Genomic DNA, 21605 nt, shown 5'->3' on the forward strand with positions numbered 1-21605 from the left:
TGATGCAATTGTAAATTGGGCTGTTTTTCTAATTTCTGATAGTTCATTGTTAGTGTAAAGAAATGAAACTGATCTTTGTAAACTGATTTTGTACCCTGCAACTTGACTGAATTCATTTGTTCATTCTAACAGTTTTTTTTTTTTTGGTGGAGTCTTTAGGGTTTTTAATATATAAAACCATGTCATCTGCAAATAGACTCAGTTTTACTTCTTCCTTCCTAATTTAGAGGCCTTTTATTTCTTTTTCTTGTCTAATTGCTCCGGCTAGGACTTCCAATACTATGCTGAATAAAGTGCCAAGAGTGGATATCTTCATCTTAAATAATTTCCCACCTTCTTTTCTCAGTATCTCTTTATGGAATGTCTATTAGTTGAAGAAATATTAATCAATAAATTTTATTAGTTGAAGAAATATTAATCAATATCCAAAGAAGTATTCATAATCTGTTCCATTATTGTAATTCTTTTGCTTAACAATAAGCTAAGGTGGTGTACGGGTTTACCAAGATCTAAATATTTCTCTAATCCAAGTTTCTTATGAATATGTGCCAACAATGGTTTGGAAATTAAATATATACTTTAAGAAAATAAATGGCAATCTGAACAAATGTGGGTTTTCTTTTTTTATAAAGACAGGTTAAAGAGCTGTGCAGACTCCACTGGTAAATTATTTCAAAATTAATATTCTGACCCACATAGTCCTTGGTCAATCATACATCTAAAGCTATGCAAGCTCACTCCACTGTGACTGAGAGGAATCCAGGGTATCAGGTGTGTGTGCCAATAAGATGCCAAAGAAACAAAAACATGAGCGTACAAAATAGTTCTAGTCTTCTAGAAACAATCTAGGCCTTTTTAGGTGCTCTAAGAACGCATGAACTCTCTTCCGTGTCTAGCCTTTTATGTCACATTGTTGACAGTGCATGGCAGAGGCAGCTGGTCTAAGTGAGGGTTCTCGACTCACTGAGAGAAAAGAGTGGTTCAGAATGACACCACCTCTACTGTCCCTCAGATGCCCCCAAGTAACCTGTGAGAAAGGAAAGGCTTTCACACAATTACATGTCTTAAGTCTCATTTCAATAAATCACCGGGACAAGAATGAAAGCCTGCTAACTCTGAGTCTGGCTTTGCTGCGCCCTTGAGAGAGTATGTGTATGGAACGTGGCGCCAGTCAGAGAATCTCTGCTGAGAGCCTGCCTAGGGCTCTACCTTGACTCCGGTGGCCTCTGGTGAAAACTGCACCTTATTAGTCAAACAAGCTAGAGTGCCTGCTGTGCTCTGCACCTGGGAAGCTCAGAGAAATCACGCATCAGGGTTTCTTCAGCCCAAACAGAGCCAGTGAGATCTGAAGATGGATCTGCCTTAGAACTGCGGCCTAAAGCTGTCAAAACTCATTGAAAGGATGGTTGACTCACAACGAAGCCACATTAGAACTGTGCATTTAGCTCATGCTTCCGAAAGTTAACATGAAGTTAATAACTATTTCAACCAGAGCTTGCTATTAGAATACTAATCATAATAGCTTTCCATCAAAATGACTTGATTTTAATGACTTTGCAGCTTGATCTGAACACAAAAACCATGTCAATACAGTCAACCACTTGTGATTATACGAGTGATTATACGAGGAGAGAGGACTGCTCCTTATTTGCAGGCTGTTTTTATAAATAATTACGCAACTTGGTTCATCAAATATTGACTGAAGACTTAACACCAGCAGGCGCTGGTGCCTCAGGGAATTAAGAGCTGGCAGTGCTCACGCTTGAACAAGCTTTGCACAAACCCAATCTAATTGGCACAGCAAGCATGTGGTGTGCTAGTGCAGGATTATTACCCCATCAGGTGGCCAAGGAAACTGAGGCTCAGGGAAGTAAGGAAGATGGCACCCACAGTCAACAGTGGGGCTGCAAACCCAGGGCCCTTCACTCTCACTCTGCCACCTGCCAAGTCGGAGCTCCGTCCCCCAGGGGCTGGAGGTGAGGATGCAAGAGCAAGAAAGTTACAGAAATAACCAGATACTGGATGGAAGGCAAAGGGAGGGGGCACTTCTGTGTCGTGGTGGGGGGCGGGGTAAGGGAGGCCAAGAGAGGACGTGCGGAGGGAAGGATGTGGATGGAGGAGAGGTCCCCACACTGGAGGGACCGAGCAGGGGGCAAAGGCTAGAAGGAAGCCGGAGCCTTACCCGACCCAATCCCGCCTGGCTGGCTGGAGGGGGGAGCAGATCAACAAAGGGGGTGACAGCAAGTGTGGCAGGTCTTAGACGGACACAGGCGACGTGTGTGAGGTCAGCGAACGGCAGCCCACGCACCGACCAGCACAGAGCTGGGCCCCAGCAGAACCGACTCGCAAGAACATGAATGGAAGGAGCAGACGGGAACCCCTGGGCTACTTTAGCAGGCAGGGGCAGAGGTCACAGGAGGAGATCCAGAGCGACGCGACGAGCCTGAATGAGCCCTGACAGAGGCAGAGGCACCAGGCAGAGGGGCTCAGTGTCCCAAACTGACTCGCCGCCCCGCCAGTGCCCCACTGCACCCTCTGATGAGAGCCAGACAGATGGGGGGGTCTCGCTTCCCGTTATAAACAGCATTGGAGCGGGCAGTTGTAAGCGAGAAAGTCATCGAAGAGGCGGGGCCACGAGGACCCTGAGAGTGAGACACCATGGTGACAGTGACGCGCCGAGGAATTGCGCCACAGACCTTAGCGAAGGAATTAAAACCAAAGGCAGGTCAGATTTCATAGGAAATCTGGAAAAGGAAGACATCTGCAGAGGAAGATCCAAAACAAGATCCCAGCAAGGAAAAACAGGGAAACAGCCCAGACAGCAAGCACAGTGGTTGAGAGTCCGCCTGCCGATGCAGGGGACGCGGGTTCGTGCCCTGGTCCGGGAAGATCCCACATGCCGCGGAGCGGCTGGGCCCGTGAGCCATGGCCGCTGAGCCTGCGCGTCCGGAGCCTGTGCTCTGCAACGGGAGAGGCCACAGCAATGAGAGGCCTGCGTATCGCAAAAAAAAAAAAAAAGAAAGACACCCGGAGGGACAGGGGCACCTCTCAGTCACTGAAACCACAGATCCAAAAACAGATGCCAGATTGCTGGCATCCAGCAAGCAATGAACATAACTGTTACAACAACTAAAGTAATGTATAACATCATAGATACGCTATACTCAGTTATAAAAAGGCAGGTATCTTCAATACAGACATAAATTCTGGAAAAGGCACAAAGAGAGGAAGTAGTTCCGGGTGTGTGAAATTATTAAATGCTTCAGGTGTTGAGTGTACTTTGTTGCAGGGACGCAGCCCAGGGAAAAGGAAAGCAGACGACCAGCCGGCAGAGAGGGAAGTGACCAGGCATCTGACCAGGCTTCCCCCGTGTTCTCACAAGGAGAACAAGGACATTGGGAAGAGCTGACACACAGCTCTGACAGTGCAGCGGGACCAGCCCGCAGTGCATCCCTGGACTGTGGAGCCGGCCAGTATTCTCAGGTCCAGGGTGGCGCCTGGGTCAGAGCACCCCGAGACGGTGCTGAGTCTCGAGCCCACAGCCCTGGAGGCCCTGGGACGGGGACGGGGACGGGGACGGGGACGGGAGGAAGTGACTTCAAGGAGTGAATTCTGGCCTAACTGTACCCTCTCGGAGCGGCAGCTGAAGGAGCAAAGGGCAGAGTGTGGAGGAGGCCGGGCACCCTCACAGGTGGCGTGGGGCTGTGGCAGCGGAAGGAGAAGAAAGCCGTGCATTCCAGACTCTGCCCAGGTGTTCACTTTCTAGGGCGTGGGAGCCCTCCTGGTGGTGACGTTTACCAGGGGAGCCCAGCACATGCAGGTCGGGGAACTCTGTGGAGGTGGCTCCTGAAATGCGGAGATGACCTAATTAGAGAGTCTCAGCCCTCATCAAACTTGGCTGTCTGCAAAAAGTTCATAAAGTATGTTATGACAGCCAAAAAAACCAAACAGTGGCGCCGTCATGAAGTCCAGAGATCAATACTGGAAAAGGTCACAAAGAAATGTAAATAGCTATATAAGGCACGAATAACGGATCGATGTACAGATCGGTAAACGTGGGAATCACTCATTCACGACTAAGAAGCTCTTCTGGAAAAAGAAGAAAGAAACCAGATGGGTCGGGTTTCTCCGACCCAGGTGCAGTGCCCCCTCTGTGGGCGCCCCGTGACTCCTGGAAAGGCCCTTCAGCTCTGTGCAGCTCTGCAATGCCCATGTGGCCCCAGGGAAGGTGCAGATGAGGGCAGGGATCCCCAGCCGTCCTGCTGACAGGGATGGACGCTGCATCTACCCAACGGCCTGCAAAGAGGCACGAGGAAGCCCCCATGGTGAAGGCCCATCCAGCCCACGAGCCAGCGGGGCAGCCGCTGAGGAATGCAGGTCGGGGAAGACCGGTGAGCAGAAGCCGGGAAGAGAGCCGTGGATGTGGAACGTGGTCCATCACATACATGGCTTCGAAACCATCAAGGAAAAGTAACAGGTAACTGAAGAAAAAGTGCAGGATTTAAAAAGGAAAATCTATTTTTTAAAAAATGGATCTACACCTTGTTCTAACAAAATATATCTCAGATGGGTCAAACATTTCATATAAAAATATAAAGGGGCTTCCCTGGTGGTGCAGTGGTTGAGAGTCCGCCTGCCGATGCAGGGGACAGGGGAGAGTCCGCCTGCCGATGCAGGGGACAGGGGTTCGTGTCCCGGTCCGGGAAGATCCCACGTGCCGCGGAGCGGCTGGGGCCCGTGAGCCATGGCCGCTGAGCCTGCGCGTCCGGAGCCTGTGCTCCGCAACGGGAGAGGCCGCAACAGTGAGAGGCCCGCGTACCGCAAAAAAAAAAAAAAAAAAAAAAAAAAATATATATATATATACATATATATATATATATATAAAAACAGGAGCCATACAAGGGTGCTTGTGAGTATTATTTGTCCCTCTGGGTGTCGCCATCTGTTCTGCTCATTCTACTGGGGTGATCTTTTCTTTTCTTATTGATTTGTAATATCTTGTTATATGGTAAGGAAGCTAACTTTCATCTATTGTGGAATGTGCAAAGATCATCTCCTATTCTGTCCTTTGCTCTGAACCTTATTTATAGTGCCCTTTGCCATAAAGAAAGTTTAAATTTCTTCACAGTCAAACCTGTCATTTAGGCTCTTAGGCTTAGAAAGAATTTCCCTAACACAGTTTTCTCACATGAAAATGTAAGATATATGTTGTCCAAACAATTAGCTAAAATTTAAAAGACTGAAAATGTCCAGGCGATGGAAGAGAGGGGATCTCCTTAGGCTGCCTTCAGGGATGAGAATTGGAACAGCCTTCTGAAAGACAGTTTGTTATTATGTCTTCAAATTTAGAAACACATGGACTCTTACGCTCAATATTTCCACTTCTAAGAGCTTATATTCAGGAAGGAATCAGACTACTGCATGTATGTACCATGTATGTACAATGATGTTCATGTGCAAAGTGCTTATCGAGCACCAGGCAAAGTTCTAGATGTCTTTCAGTGCAGGGGAGGGGAGCCTAGTTATAAACAAGTTGCTTTCATAAAATAGATTTCAGCTACTTTTAAAAAGTGATATATCTATATGCACTGAAATGTGAAAAAACCTCCATAATACATTAAGTGTGGAAAGTGGTTTATAATGCATTATATGATATGGTACAACTTTTATAAAATCTGCGCATGCATATACAACATGCACAGGGGAGAGGTTTCAAAAGATGTTTTCTGAGGGTCTCAGCCTGGTGGCCTTAGGTGATGTTTTACTTCCTGTGCGTTTTCTGTAATGTTTGACTTTTCTATAATAAGTGTTTCTGTGGTCAAGAAAAACAAAATATTCTTCTTTTTTTAAAAAAAAAAAGGTTGGAGTAACAGAAGAAAAGGCCCTCTTTCCTAGAGGCTGGCCTGTTTTTTAGTTTATAAAACAAACTGAGGTTCTTATTTCTGTGTAAAATGTGTAAATGTAAAGTTTCTGTGTAGAGGTTCCAGAACTTCACTTGCTGGCAGTGGCAGGCAGGAACTCCTGCCTTTTCATTATGAAAAAAGGACCTCTGCAAAGCTGCTATGACGGCAGCATGCACGTGCCTGCAGAGGAGGGACGCACCTTTGGCTGCACGGGGTCCGGCTCCAAGGACAAGCGCCTGCTGATAAGAGATGAGACACTGAAAGCTGGAAAGGGGAGGCAGAGAAGGACAGCTAGCAAGAATACTTAATTAAGGAAAAGAGGAGAAGATGATGGTGGAGAAAGTGGTGGCTGTGAAAAGCAGGTTTCAAACCAGGTAAGTGCACCTGACCTGTCACTCGCCAAGATCACCTACGTTCTCAACAATGCGCATGCAAGACATGGGGCAGCGCTGCTGAAGGCTCACTGCCAGAGCCAACGCTGAAATGCTGAGACCATAGTCACAATTCTGTTTCTAAAGGGACGTGGGTGGCTTACTGCTCTCTGTTGAAAGGCTGAATTCTTGGTTCAGCTAATAAAGGTGAAGGGGCAGAAGGAAGCCCGTGAAAATGGTAAATGAGCCATAGAGATGCAAATGTGAAGGACAAATTTTGTTACAAAATCGATAGACCAGGAGGCTGGCTAAGTACAGACCATTCCTACTGGAAGGGACAGGAAAGCACTGAAGGTCCACAGAGGTTAAAGGGGGGACTTGCTGGAGAAGACCAGACATTCACAAGAGAAATGGAAAGAGTATTTTCAGTTACAGTTAAAACACATCAGTTATCAGAATAAAACAGTTTCACATCAAAAGAAAACCAGTCTTAACAGGGAAATGCAGAATTGCACCCAGTTCTCAATGTGGGTTCTCAGTCCAGTGTAAGTATGAAGAAGACAAGTTTGTCAACCTGTGAGTCGACGGCACCAGTCCCCACACAGTGCTGTCACCAGGAGCTCACACAGAGGAGCGTCCACAGGACTGTCAGCCCTGCACAGGGTCCCGGACAGACCGAGCAGCGCCATGGGCAGGCGGCAGGTGTGAAGACCCCGGTGTGCCTGGGAAGGAGCCCCTGCAGACCCAGGTGGAAGCTGCCAACATCAAAATCAGAAGAGACGCCTCATGAAATGCGAATTTCTTTGTAACTGGAGCACGTGAGACAATGCTTGCAACAACAGTTTAGATTTGCACAGCGGCAGAGTTCACAAAGGATTTGCACAGCCTTTAAAAATGTTACTCCTGGGCTTCCCTGGTGGCGCAGTGGTTAAGAATCCGCCTGCCAATGCAGGGGACACGGGTTCGAGCCCTGGTCCGGGAAGATCCCACATGCCGCGGAGCAACTAAGCCCATGTGCCACAACTACTGAGCCTGCGTGCATAGAGCTCGCGCACCGCAAGGAAGAGCAGCTCCCGCTCACCGCAGCTAGAGAAAGCCTGTGTGCAGCAACGAAGACCCAACGCGGCCAAAAATAAATTAAAAAAAAATTATGAATTCAAATTTATCCAAAAAAAAAAAAGTCACTCCTGCTCTGACTCAATGTCAGGGGAGCCAGGGCAGAGGGGAGGTGGGCAGCCGGCACCCTCCTTCAGCTGGGACCCAGCTCTTGTCACCGTTACCTGCAGCGGGTGAGAACTGAGACCACCTGGAAGGGTGCCGTGCACCATCAGGCCCAGTTTCCCTGCCCAGGCACGACACCCACTGAGAGCAGTACCGGGTGGGGCGACCGGACCAGGCCCTGAGGTGAGGAGGGGTCAGCCTTGGGTGCCACCAGACCTGCCGCCCCGCACGGGCCGAGGGAGGGGACGTGGGACTCGGCGGCCGCAGACGGGGCAGCCGACCAGGAAGCCTCTTCCTTCCCAACTTCTTGAGGAGTCACTACTGAACTGGCTTATTGGTGCTGGGCATTCAAATGGCCATCAACAGTGGACAAAGTCACCTCTGGACTTTTCCTTCTTTTCCGACTCCTGTCCTCACGCTCTCTTTGCTTTCAGTGCCACCAATAAGACTGCGGAGCCCTCCCGCTCTCAGCCTTGTGGGTCTGCACGCCTCACGCCCTGCCAGTCCCGGCTCAGGCGTCCCTCTTCCTGTCCCAGCCCCCTATCGAGCCCTAACGACCCCCGACACATGCCTCCCGGCTGAGCACGGTGGCCTCTCACGCCTCTCTGAAGGGTCTCTCATTTTATTTTTTAAAAACTTTTTGGCAGATTGATTGATTAAGATTGATTTCTGCGTTGGGTCTTTGTTGCTGTGCACGGGCTTTCTCTAGTTGTGGTGCGTGGCTTCTCATTGCAGTGGCTTCTCTTGTTGCGGAGCACGGGCTCTATGCACGCAGGCTCGGTAGTTGTGGCTCGTGGGCTCTAGAGCGCAGGCTCAGTAGTTGTGGTGCCCGGGCTTAGATGCCCCGCGGCATGTGGGATCTTCCCAGGCCAGGGCTCGAACCCGTGTCCCCTGCATTGGCAGGTGGATTCTTAACCACTGCGTCACCAGAGAAGCCCAGATCCCTCATTTTAAACAGTATCAACACTTCCTTCCACTTTCTCACTTCAGACCCCTGAAGCGGCCCACCTTGTCAAATGGGTTCACAAAGGGGAAAAATATTAGAGAAACAGTAAGAAAAGTGAACTGAAACATTGGAGATGACTTACAAGTGTTCAAGATAGAAAGATATCAACTTCCCAGCCAGAAGTGCATGAAGGAGTTATTCAAAGCTCTTCTGAAAACCTGGGTCAACGTTTTCAGTGATGTTGACTTATGGAACTGAGCTCACAGGGCCTCTTGAGAGAAAGGACCACTTCTTAAAGCTGAGACCTGTCCCCAGCGGGGGAGAGCCATGTGGCCACCAGGAGGTCATCGAGGAGCCCAGGCCCGCCTGCTGTGGGACAGACACACATGGAGCTGGGGCAGCAGTGGGGTTCAGGTGTGGGGTCAGGGCAGAAGCTGGAGTCAGAACGTCAGAGCAACGTGGACATGTCACCCTGTGACCTCAGGGATGGAGCTAATGTCCTGCAAGGAGATCCCAACCTTCCTTCCTAGTCCAGTCTCTCCTTTGAGGGAGATGGTGGCGCACCACACCTTCCTTGACCACAGCCTCTGGGAGAAGGTCCTTGGAACCTGTGTGCTCCTGGGAACCAGAGGACAGAAAGAGGGACATGAACAGGATGGCCTGCCAAGAAGCAACTGCAGAAATGTAACCTGGGACCTGCTGGAGCCAAAGGTACAATGAAAGTCGCCGGGGATGTGCAGGTTACCATGGTAATTAGAGGGATGTGTCCTAGGCACCGACTCCCCATCTCTCTGCTTCGCCCTGACCACTGCTCACCTGCTAGAGCAGAGCGGCACCAGGCCACCCCCATGCCTTCCTGGAGGCGGTGGCACTGGGACTTGAGGGCCAGGAAGAGTGACTACCACAGGGACGTGTGTCCAGCTGCTGAGACGCTTTCCCATCTCCTGGAAGGACGTCCCTCTAGCTCGGCAATGCATTCAGTCAAGGGCACCCAGAAGGGTCTCGGCTGGGATGCTGCCCAAAGACCCGCCCGAGAGGCATGGGCAGCAGAGCTCACTGTGGGCAACAGCCCCGGAATGAGTCCGCATTTTTTCATTGAATATACTAAGTACACAACGGAGTATGTCACCAAAGTAATTTATCTTTATAAGAACATAGCTTAATTTTTGAATGAAATAATCTATTTATCCAATAATTATATTCCAAAGATTTTCAACAGGGCTTGAATAGATGACTGTATTACTGCTTAGCTATCCCATTTTTGGTTTTATGGTTTCTGACGCTTTAATTAGGAAGTCAGAAAGATCAATCTACTAGAAAATCATATTTTCTTGATATTCAAGTTAAGGTTTATGGTACAGAGTTTCTTAGTTTTTACTTGTTAAAAATCAACTGGGGAAAATTCCAAATTCCTCTTAAGGAAGTTCCGAAATGATGAATTAAAAGGGGAAAAAACTACCATTTGACTTTTTACAGTAAGAATGTAACGTGCAGCCTCTGCACCGCCACCAGAGCACCTGACCCTTGATCTTCCTTCACTCACAAAACATCCAACGGCAAAAGCAAATATCATCATTCAATTTTCCACAAGAGATGCAACATAAGTTATTTTATCATTACAAAGTTGATATACAATCTCAGAAATTTTGAAAAAATTGGAAAATCAAGAAAAAAAGTCCTACTTAACAAGAGAAGCACTTTCACATTTGGATGTATTAACGCCAGACTTCCCCTAACTTGCTAACAAATGGGGCTGTGATCACATTCCAGCCTTAAGTCTCCTCCCAGCCTGAGCTTTTCCTGCTGTGGATCTTACAGGCATCTCTGACGACTGCAGACCACACAGCAGTGAGACGCTCAGCCCCGTTAAAGTTCAGATGGAGTCACGACCCTGGAAGACCCCGAAGGCTGTCAGCGGTCTTACCTCCTATGTCTTCGCCGCTGGAGGAGCTCTCAGGACTCGAGCAGCTGGGGGCCTCCGGCGGATGGGGGACCCACCCCTCAGGAGGCAGGCCCACGGTGTAGAGCCGTTGCGCAGGCTGGACCCGAGTGTCACCACCTGCAGGAAGAAGCAGGGACAGATGCCATCAGATGTCTACTTGCCGAGCAGCTTCTCCAGCCACTTTCACTGAAGATGGGTAGCCAGAGCCGTAAATACTGATGTCAGTCAGCCAAGCATTTTGCCAGCAGAGCCACTAAGCTCTACACCCAGACAGGGACAAGGGGTGAGCTATGATTATTTAAATTCACATTAAGTTACTTATTATGTAAACTTCTGGGGTTTTATAATATGGTATAAAAACATAACTAATTCATGAATAAGAAGCAGAAAATAAAAAGACTCCATGTAACACACCCCTCATGACCACAACATGAATCTCAACATTTTGGTGCATAACCTTCTGGACCTTTTTCTCTCTATATGCTAACAACATGTATGCAGTGTGTGTGTCTGTTCACACCCACACACAGACACACACACGTCTTAATGGGATCACGCCACACACAGACACACACACGCCTTAATGGGATCACGCATCATTATACACGTATATATTATATGTATAATATCATTCAAAAGTGAATATGATAAAATATTAAGATCCATTTAAACTTACATACTCTCAAAGGCTACATGATAGTCCATGTCATTGGCAAATTTAACTATAATTTAACCACTGTCCTAAATTTTGCATATGGAGGTTGATTCTAAATTTGCACTATTACAAGCACCTGCTATGACCATCCTGGCTGTACATAACTTTGCACCACTGACCACAGGGTTCCTCCAAATTCCTGGAAGTGGACCTGCTGAGCTGCACCGTCCGGAGAGGCAGCTTCCGGTGCTGCTGCCATGCTCTCAACACTGGGCAGGACGCTCTAATCTTCATGTTCTCATTCAAGATATGGCAAAGTAACCTTTATCCAACACAAGTGGATATCCCCATTAGTCTTTCTCAGAAAAATGAATATTTTACTTTAAAAACAACGAAAAGGACTGAGCAAAATCACTAATGCACATATAACAGAACGTGTGGTTGAGAGACATTTAAATTGTAAAAGCTTTGGGACATTTTCAAATTCTTCTGCCATCAATATACTTCACTTTTGTGAAGCTAAGGGGCAAGAATGTAGTTCTTATGTTAATCTGATCCATCCGGTTGATTAACGACTGTGTCGTTACCGCCAGGATCAAGGGCAGAGCAGGGATGTGCTTCCAGGCAGACCATCCCCTGTCGGGTGACATCAACATTTGATCATTTTTCACAGAATACTTTTGGGAGCTTTTAATCAGCTAACAGAACTTGGAAACACTACTGCTCACTTAAGTATCAGGATGAATACAGGCGGCGCCGTGGACCCGAGGCAGGATATGACTCCTGTTATGAAGAGCAAGGATGCACCTGAGGGCAGAGCTCTTCCCGATGCTCCCATGCCGAGCGCACACTCATCTGAGGCCAAGCCTGTGGGCTGAGGAAGGCGATCTGCTGTCTGTGTCAGGGTGGCCAGGCGCAGAGCGCAGCTTCCCAGCCCGGGTTTCCCTTGTCTCTTCTGGTAGAAGATGGCTCATCGCTGCACGGCAGTCAGATGTTGTGTTTCACTGCTCAGGGCTCGGGGCTCAGCAGGGCCACAGCATCCCCTCGCCCACACATCGGGCCCGCAGGGTGAGGCTTGGAGATCTGGACGAGGCATGTCAGGACCCCCTTCACTACTGACAGAGGCCACCGTCTCCCTAGGAACACCGGGCTGGCCGCGAGGCTTCAGAAGAGGCGACTTAATCAGCTCTCCTCTCGTTGATCAGCTGGCTGAGATCCGAGGTTCATAATTCTCACCCTTTCTGGCTCTGGGTCTGATTTGCAGGACACCCACTTGAGCTTGATTTCATGCCTAACCTCTGACTCCCCCTGCATTGTGCCTGTCCACATGGCCCCCTGCCCACAAGCACACACACGCGCCCTCCACCAGGGCACCGCCACCAAGCCACCCTTGGGACGGCCGCAGCCTTCACGATCGGTGTATTTGTGTCACGGAGCTCGGGGCACAAGGCTGTTTTTTATAATTCTTCTGGGATTACCTGGCTCTTTAAAATATATACAGCTATAAAGCAATAACAAAAAATAAGGGTCCAACCTGGGCTCTTGGGTGACGGAAATTCATCAAAATGCATACACACCGATTGTTGTGGCCGTTTACAGATCATGCCCTCATCTTTAAGAACAAATGGAATCACCAATGCCCTTTTGAAACTAACAAACAAACAAACAAACAGACGCACTTCTGTCAAGTGAACAAATAGTTATCAGAATCACCATGCTGTGTCCTAACTGTACAAAGAACATTTTCTCAACCTCATCCAAGGACTGACTGACAAAGGCCCCTTTCCTCATTTGGCTGCTTCCTCCAACACTGAAAAGACTTGGACACACCTGCAGCTCTGCTTATCGCCAAACTGTGTCCTCCACAAGCATCAAGGCTTCAAGCAAATTCTCAGAATGTTTTTACACCTTTACAGAATGTTTCATATGACCTGCACACAACTTGTATTTGTCTATTTGATTGTGATTTCATTGTTTTGTCTTTAGCCAAGATTTCTCTTTTTCTAGCTGCAAATGAATTGTTTTTTCTTCAAAATTCCCAAGGCATATTGCTTCAAAAAATATGTTGCTCTTTCAGGATTAAAAAACACTCAAGAAACTAGGGCTAGAGGGAACTTCAAATGACAAAGCATGCATGAAAAACCCACAGCTGGCACTACACTCAATAGAGAAAGCATGAAAAACACACGGCTGACATTATACTCCATTGAGAAAGCCTGGCTGCTTCCCTCTAAGATTAGGAATGATTACAATTCACATTCTTGCCACTTCATTTCAACATTATACTGAAAGTACTAGACAAGGCAATTAGTCAAGAAAGAAAGGAAGTAAAAGGCATCCAGATTGAACAGGAAGAAGTAAAACATCTCTTCTCACAGATAAGATCTTGTATATAGAAAATCCTGAAAAATCCACATACACAAAAAAAACTGTTAGAGCTATTAAGTTTGGCAAAGTTGTAGGATACAAGATCAACATACAAGAATCTATATTTCCATATTTAAGAAACCACTGCCTAATGCAAGGTCAAAGCATTTATTAGTATTTCCATATACCAGCAATTAATAATCCAAAAAGAAAACAATTCCATTTACAATAGTATCAAAAAGAATAAAATACTTTGGAATAAACTTTTTTTAAGTATAAAATTTATCATGAAAACTACAAAGCATTGTTAAAAGAAATTAAAAATGACTTAAATGGAAAGCTAGATGAAATTCACGGATTGAACAACTTAATATTGTTAAGATGGCACTAATCCCCAGAGTGTTCTGCAAATTCAGTGCAATTTGTATCAAAATTCCAACTTCCCTTTTTTTTTTCTTCCAGAAATGGACAAGCTGATCCTAAAATTCATATGGAATTGTGAGGGACCCCGAATAGCTAAAACAATCTTGAAAAACAATGAAGTTAGAAGACTCTTAACTCTGATTTCAAAACTTATTACAAAGCTACAGTAATTAAAACAGTGTGGTACTGGCATAATGACAGACATAGAGACCAATGGAACAGAATTGAGAGCCCAGAAATAAACCCAAACATCTATGGCCAATTGATTTTTTTTGTTTTTGTTTTCTTTTCAGTACGTGGGCCTCTCACTGTTGTGACCTCTCCCGTTGCGGAGCACAGGCTCTGGACGCGCAGGCTCAGCGGCCATGGCTCACGGGCCCAGCCGCTCTGCGGCATGTGGGATCTTCCCGGACCGGGGCACGAACCCGTGTCTCCTGCATCAGTAGGCGGACTCCCAACCACTGCGCCACCAGGGAAGCCCTGGCCAATTGATTTTTGACAAGGGTGCCAAGTGGAGAAAGGACGGTCTCTGCAACAAGTGGTGCTGGGATGACTGGATATCCAGACAAAGGAATGAATCTGGACCCCTACCTCACACCATATTCAAAGATTAACTCAAAATGGATAAATTACTTAAATGTAAGAGCTAAAACTATAAAACTCAGAAGAAACCTTAGATGTAAAATTTGTGGCCTTGGATTTGGCAACAGTTTTTTAAATATGACACCAAAAACACAGGCAACAGAAGAAGAAATAGATATAATGGACTTAATCAAAATTAAAATGTTTTATACTTCAAGACACCATCAAGGAAGTGAAAGGCTAACCCATGGAATGGGAGAAAATATTTGCAAATCATGTATCTGGTAAAGCTCTTGTGTCCAGATTATGACCACCTCTTACAACTCAGCAGCAAAAAGACAAGCAATCCAATTACAATATGGGCCAAGGACTTATATACACATTTCTCTAAAAAAGATACACAAATGTCCAACACACACATGAGAAGACACTCAACATCACCAGTCATCAGGGAAATGGGAATCAGAACCACAGTGAGGTACAATCTCACAGCTACTAGGATGGTTATCCTAGTAGGGTAAGAAAACAGAAAATAGCAAGTGTTGGCAAGGTGTGGAGAAACTGGACCCCCCCTCCCCCCGCATGGCTGGTGTGATGAAGAATGGTGCAGCTGCTGTGGAAAACAGTTTGGCTGTTCCTCAAAATGTTAAACATAGGAGTACCACATGACCCAGCAATTCCACTTCTAGGTTTATATCAAGAGAACTGAAAACACATGTCCACACAAACACTTGTGCAGGGATGTTCAAAGTGGCGTTATTGATAAAAGCCTAAAAGTAGAAATAACCCAAATATCTATCTATCGATGAACAGATAAACAAAATGTGGTATATCCACGGAATGGAATATTATTCAGCAACAAAAAGAAATGAAGCACTGATACTTGTTACAATTCAGATGAACCTGGAAAACATGCTAAGTGACAGAAGCAGACACAAAAGGTCACCTATTATGCAATTCCACTCAGGCAAAATGTCCAGAATACACAAATCTGTAGAGACAGAAAGCAGGGAGGCATGAATGGGGATGACAGTAATGGATATGGGTTTCTTTTGGGGTGAAAAGAATGTTCTGGAATTAGTGGTGATGGTTACATAACATTGTGAGTATACTAAGAATCACTGAACTGTACATTTTGAAATGGTTATGGTAAACTTTAGATTAAATGAATTTTATCTTTAAAAAATAGGGCTTCCCTGGTGGCGCAGTGGTTGAGAGTCTGCCTGCCGATGCAGGGGACACGGGTTCGTGCCCTGGTCCGGGAAGATCCCACATGCTGCAGAGAGGCTAGGCCTGTGAGCCATGGCCGCTGAGCCTGCACGTCCAGAGCCTGTGCTCCGCAACGGGAGAGGCCACAACAGTGAGAGGCCCGTGTACTGCAAAAAAAAAAAAAAAAAAAAAAAAGTTGCTGCATGTTGTATGGAGTTTTCAGAAAAGGGCATATAAGTTAGGCTCATTTGCATCTGTGAAATGCTAAAACTATCAGAAATGCCTCCTCTATTTGTTGCCTGAAGCCATGAGAAAGAGTGTGGGGGTCCTTCCCACCAGACCCCTCCCCCTTCCAGGATGCTTGGCGGCCAGAGGGTGCTCTGGAAGGGGAGAAAGCGTGGGGTGTGCAGAAATGCAGCAACTGGACGCCCCTCTAGGACCCAGTGAGACTGCCCTGGTCACACCACATCCTCATTAAACACTCCCCCTTAGTTTAGGCCATGGCAGGTGGCCAGTCTACACTGCATAAGGCACACTGCGCTGCCTTAGACAGCAAGCACCACACGCAGAGTCTGCAGTCTGAGAAATCACATGGGTGGAGAGGTCCACCGAGAACACGGGCCGAAACCTGACCTGCGGTCCTCATGGGACCTCTCCTCTGGCCCCATCACCATGCTGGCTGGGCCAACTCCATCCGGGCACTGGCGTCTATCCTGTCCTATGCTCCAACTGTGCCACAGCCGCTGGCACCAGCCACCACGGGCGATCACCAGTCAGCACCATGGGTGCCCCACTGCCCATCACAGCTCAGGCTGCAGCTGGGGCCCACCGCCAGCTCCTGGCGGACGTGATGGAGGCTCCCCATGCTCAGGCCCCCTCATCCACTCACACCAGGCATCTGCTCCATGGAACAAGCTTCTCAACCTTCCGTACGGGTCATTTCACGTAATAGATACATTCTGAACCAACTTAACATCAGCATCTTGATTTTTAGTTCAACATCCTCATACTGAACAACAACAGCACCTCACAGCCGCCTGCTAAAATGACATGACTGAACCTGGAGCTTCCGTGGAAAGACACCACCCAGATTATTACTATTAGTGAATAATCACTGTTAAAACCGTCAAGTTAGAAGAGGGAAGAAAATGCAAATAAACCCTAAAAACAAAATTTTTAAAAAGACTAAGAACATTGGTTCAGTCAAACTTGGACAGAAAACCAGGAACACCCAGGGACGCCTGCTCCTCACGTAGGTGGCACGTCTTCCCTACGGTTCCCGCCTTGCTAAGCTGTGCTGTGCTTATTCAAAACCACGTGCGTCCTTCACAGGTGGAACGGGTGTCACGTTAGTTTTCTGGGCAGCATCACAGGTGGGGGCTTGAGCACAGGTGTTCCTCCTCTCCTGGTTCTGGAGGCTGGATGTCCGAGATGGAGGTGTCACGGGGCTGGTTTCCGAGGCCTGTCTCCTTGGCGTGTGGATGGCTGTCTTCTCCCCGTGTCCTCATGCAGTCATCCTGCTGTGCGTGTCCGGGTCCTGATCTCTTCCTGATCTCACCAGTCACATTGGACTAGGACCCACCCTAATGGCCTCGTTTCACTTAATCACCTCTTTAAAGGCCCCGTCTCCAAACACAGTCAACATCTTGAGGTCAGGGCTTCAGCGTATGAATTACGGAGGATACAATTCAGCCCACGACAGTATGGTCTTTGAAAGGTAAAACAGCATTAAATAGTAGCCACTATTCCTTAGTGTGACTCCAGGGGTGGGAGTCCATCCTACACCTGGCAGGCTCTCTGTCAGAACAGCAGCAGGTGCGCCAGAGAGTGGTGGTCCTGGGGGGATGCTACACGGGGGTCAGAGCATCCCAACCACACCGAGGCACATGAGGACACAGAAAGGGAACTCGGCAGCCCCAGGTTCATCCTGAAGGACAAGCCTGTGCAGCCCCCCATTCTGGGGGGGAACGCTTTCCCCTCGTCCGCAGGCATTGGCCATCTCATGGGTGAAACAGGCGTGGCACGATTATTTCTGGAGATCCAGCCTGTGGGCAGCAGGCATGCCCTGGGCTTGTCGGGCCTGCCGCTGAGATCTGGTCCAGGGAGGGTCAGGATTTGTGGACATAAGGTTACCGGGCCAGGCCAGCAGGAGAGACCAGTGCTCAGGAACAGAATCACTCCAGGACAGAGCCCCGTGAGGGGCCACTGCCAAAGAGAAACGGAACTGACCCGAGAAAGGGTGCTGGGAACTCTGCCCTCTCACGTCCACCTGGGCACTAGGGGCTGCAGCCAGGGCTGCCCCCACCTCGCCTGGCCTCTTTCCGTGTGTCCCACTTAGTGGCCCCTCGCCGGGCAACACCGCTGCATTGATGGGGAACCAGAGTGAGAGGAGCCTCCACGGCCGACCACCTCACTGTGTGAGGATCTTGGACAGACATCTGTGAAGAGCAATGGACAGGAGACTAAAACAGGAGAGACGTCAGGAGCACGTCCTGGGTGGACAGGGACTGGGGCAGGGTGACAGGGCAGATGAGAGACCAGGCAGCAGGGTCCAGTCTCTGCGACCGGGAACAGCACATAGATGAACTCAACACCAATGGCGAACTTGACCTCGTCCCCAGCTGGGGGCACCGATGCTGGCTTCTTCCCTCCACAAGTGAAGTAACTGTCCTCCCAGAGTGTGAGCAGAACGACACCTGCCCGTCCCCTGAGGTGACACCCCAGTGGCCTGAGGCCAGGCACGTGCTTCCTGGGGAATGTCCAGGGACCCGCCCTCACCTGTCATGGGGGGGATGCCCCCGCCCTTCACTCTCTCAGGAGCCACTTTCTCAGGTGGGTTTCTGCAGGCTGGACTCACTGGGGCCCTCTTCTCTTGGCCACGTGGAACCTCAGGATACAGTTTCTTCAGCACTTTTCCAACAAACACTACAGAGGCATCAATTTGCAAAAGAAAGGAAAAGAATTACTGACGGCAGTTTTATTTAAATTGCAAATGGATTTTATAGAAAATGAAAACATATCACGACATCACTACCTCAGGACTGCCCCCTATAGGACACCACTGGGGTTGTCCCCCCAAGACCCTCCAGCACCGTCCCCCTCAGAAGACCCCCAGCACCACCCCCCTCAGGGGACGCCCAAGCACTGTCCCCCTCAGGGGACCCCCAAGCACTGTCCCCCTCAGGGGACCCCCAGCACCATCCCCATCAGGGGACCCCTCATCACTGTCCCCTGAAAGGATGCCGCCCCCCAGCACTGGATGCCCCCACAGGTGTGGGCACAGGTAGGAGCCGCTCACACCTGTGCTCACACCTGGGGGCTGCACTTGGGCTCACAGTTCTATTCTTCCCTCACCTTGTCTCTGGTTGAATGTATGTATAAAGCACAGACTGCGAGGTGTTTTGAGAATCAGGGTTTGAGGTCCTGGGCCCCAGCGCAGCCCCAGACAGGTTGGGTCCACGTCAGTTCACAGCAGATACGCTGGGCAGGCCCCAGGCAGCCCTGGCTCCTCCCTCCAGGGCACCCGCCAGGGACCAGCACAGCCGGCTAGGTTCTCACAAGGGTGTGCAGAGTCTTCATTTGGTTTATTTTAGTTTACATTCTGATCTAACTGGAGGGGAAGAGCTGCCACAATGAATAAATATTTCTGTCCTGATTTAAGTGTGAACAACGAACAGGTACAATCTCAAAACAGCATCCTAGAAAAGGTGAGGGGAAAAGGTTCACCCAATGAACCTGTTTTAACCTCATTAAATTCAGAAACAAACCAGCAAAGAGAGAGAGAGCTGCTCTGGAGTAACCAAGCAACGTGGGGCAGAAATCGGGACCCCGGAGAAGGGTTTGAGTTCTTCAGATGATGAGGTGGAGGATGTATGTTTGGGCCACTGAGGACGCGGTGACGTGAGAGGGGAAGTCTGAAGGGGCCACCGAGTGGCTTGTGGGTCACAGAGGGCAGGGTCCTGTCCCCACGTGGGAGGCACAACCCTAAAGACGCAGACCACTCCTCATTTCATCATGTGCTCAGACAGCCCTCGCAGCAGAAATAACCCCCTCCGACTGGTACTAGTTGGAAAAAACACAACTTGGGTCTAAAAACACGAAAGGCCTTCTCAGAAAACTATTCAAGCCCAGGCAGTGCTTGGCCGGGCGCCTGGGAGGAGCACGGGGTCCTGATGCCACCCGCCCGCTGGCCCGGTGGCCTGATGGCTGGCTGCCCGCTTGGCCAGGAGGCCCTGGATGGAAGAAACTGTCTCTGGCGACGATGCCCTCATTTACAGTCTCAGGTCCCGGAAATGCTGGACTCCAACCCCCACCTCTGCCTGGTTGAACAGCACAGGGCCCCGCTCAGAATATTCTCAAGGCCTCTGCAGACAGCCCCGGGCAGTGCGTGCGTCATGGGGAGACAGGCTGTTCCGTTAGACCGGCGCTCAAAGACACGTCCAGAGGGTAGGTTCCAAGTTTCCGTTAGAAATTGAACTGTCCTGTGCACTTCCTTAAATGGCAGAGGGGAAAACACTCTATTCCAGAAGACTGGGTGGCAATTTCCAGGGGAAACCAAAGGCAGATAAAATAAACTTTACCTACAAACTATCAACAAGTCAACATTTTTATGAACTAGAACAAATATTAAGGTAAAATCCTAACTGGGCACCCTGCTCTAAAACAAACTCAGGGAAGCTCAGAGCCTGAGACTCGCCTGGGCTGGCGGCGGCTGACATGGGCGTCCAGCTGAGGTCACCTCTGAGCCGAAGCTTCCGCACACACGTGTGTATCTGAACACACAACAAAACTACAGGAAAACCCGACACAGGTCATCACCAAGCAGTGCCTGCACCACTGCTGAGCAGCCACACAGCCTGAAGAACCTGACATAAAAACACAGCGATCCCGGGGAGAAGCCAGTGCAAGCCAGGCCCCCAGAAGGCCCCCTTCTCCAGGGAACACTGAAGCGGATTGGGCACCTGACCATTTTGCTTGAACAGGTGCCCTGACTACAGGCGGCAAGGGCGCGGCACACGGCAGGCTGGCCAGGAACTCACCGCCTAGGCTTTCTGCCGCAGATCCTGAGCTGAGACATTGGTGGTGTGCAGGGCAAGGAAAAGAACAGAAGCCTGTGGCGCTTTCACTGAATTCAACGGACTGCGTAAGTAAATTGTATTTACAGCCTAATTAATAGGGGTTTTCACCAAGGCGCTAGCTACCTGGCGGCGTGTCTGCAAAGCCTCCGGCTCTCGAGGCCCTTTGGTTCTCCACTCGCTGGCTTTGCGGTGTCCCCGCACGACCGCTGCAGGGGCCTCAGCCTGTTGGGAGGTTTAGGACACGTGGTCCTTCCTCAGGGACAAGATTCAGCCCTAGCCCCAGGCTGAGCGCTCCAGTGCTGAGGTCCCGGGGGCCAGAAGCCAACTTGGGTGGGGTCTGGGGGCGACAAGCTTGCCTCACACCTGGCTCTGGAAGCTGAGAGCTCCTTATAAGGGGCCTGGGTCTGAGGGCTGTGGTCCAAGGGCGGCCTCATCTGCCACCCAGGCTCCCCCGCCGCCCGCCCCACGGGGCCTGGCCAGGTCTTGCTTCGGGCTCTGGGCCTCCCCGATAGGGAAGGGTGGCAATCGCTGGGGTTCAAACATCATCCCAGCCAACGCCCCACCAGAGGCAGCCCTGCCAGGGACAGGGCCCCCCTCCATGTCTCCTGACTATGGGACCCTGCTCAGGGCTGCCAGGCCCTGTAGTGTCCCCACTGACATTTTAAAAACTAAATCTAGCACAAGACTCAAGGGCTCAATACTTGCCTCCTCAACCTCATTACCAGGGAGCAAAGTTTCGTGACCCTGAGAGGAGAGGAGGTTCTCGGTCAGCAGGAGGCTCAGAGCACAGGGCGAACCTGCAGGTCTCCCCACGCAGAGCTCCTCCCCTCTCCCACAATACCCAACAGGGATCCCTCCAGGAGTTGGGTTCAACTGGGTTAAGCCACAGTTCTGCCACTCCTAGGTCT

At 49.3% G+C, this 21605-nt stretch overlaps 1 protein-coding gene across 5 annotated transcripts in view; it reads right to left on the reverse strand.

The window, feature by feature from the left end:
• ERICH1 (glutamate rich 1) overlaps positions 1-21605 on the reverse strand; it is a 109302-nt gene that overhangs the window by 76427 nt on the left and 11270 nt on the right. For 4 of the 5 annotated variants that reach the window (XR_004478057.2, XR_004478056.2, XM_033409299.2 and 1 more), the window contains exons 2-3: positions 18398-18544; positions 10366-10500 (exon numbers count right to left, since the gene is read on the reverse strand). Coding sequence is in view for 3 of the 5 variants with exons in the window: in XM_033409299.2 (XP_033265190.1) it covers positions 10366-10500; positions 18398-18544 (282 nt within the window). In the remaining 2 variants the exon portion in view is untranslated. The remainder of the gene's footprint in view (positions 1-10365; positions 10501-18397; positions 18545-21605) is intronic. The other variant, XM_049704262.1, reaches the window with a different exon arrangement.

The sequence above is a fragment of the Orcinus orca genome, chromosome 21 (genome assembly GCF_937001465.1).
Source record: "Orcinus orca chromosome 21, mOrcOrc1.1, whole genome shotgun sequence".
Taxonomy (NCBI): domain Eukaryota; kingdom Metazoa; phylum Chordata; class Mammalia; order Artiodactyla; family Delphinidae; genus Orcinus; species Orcinus orca.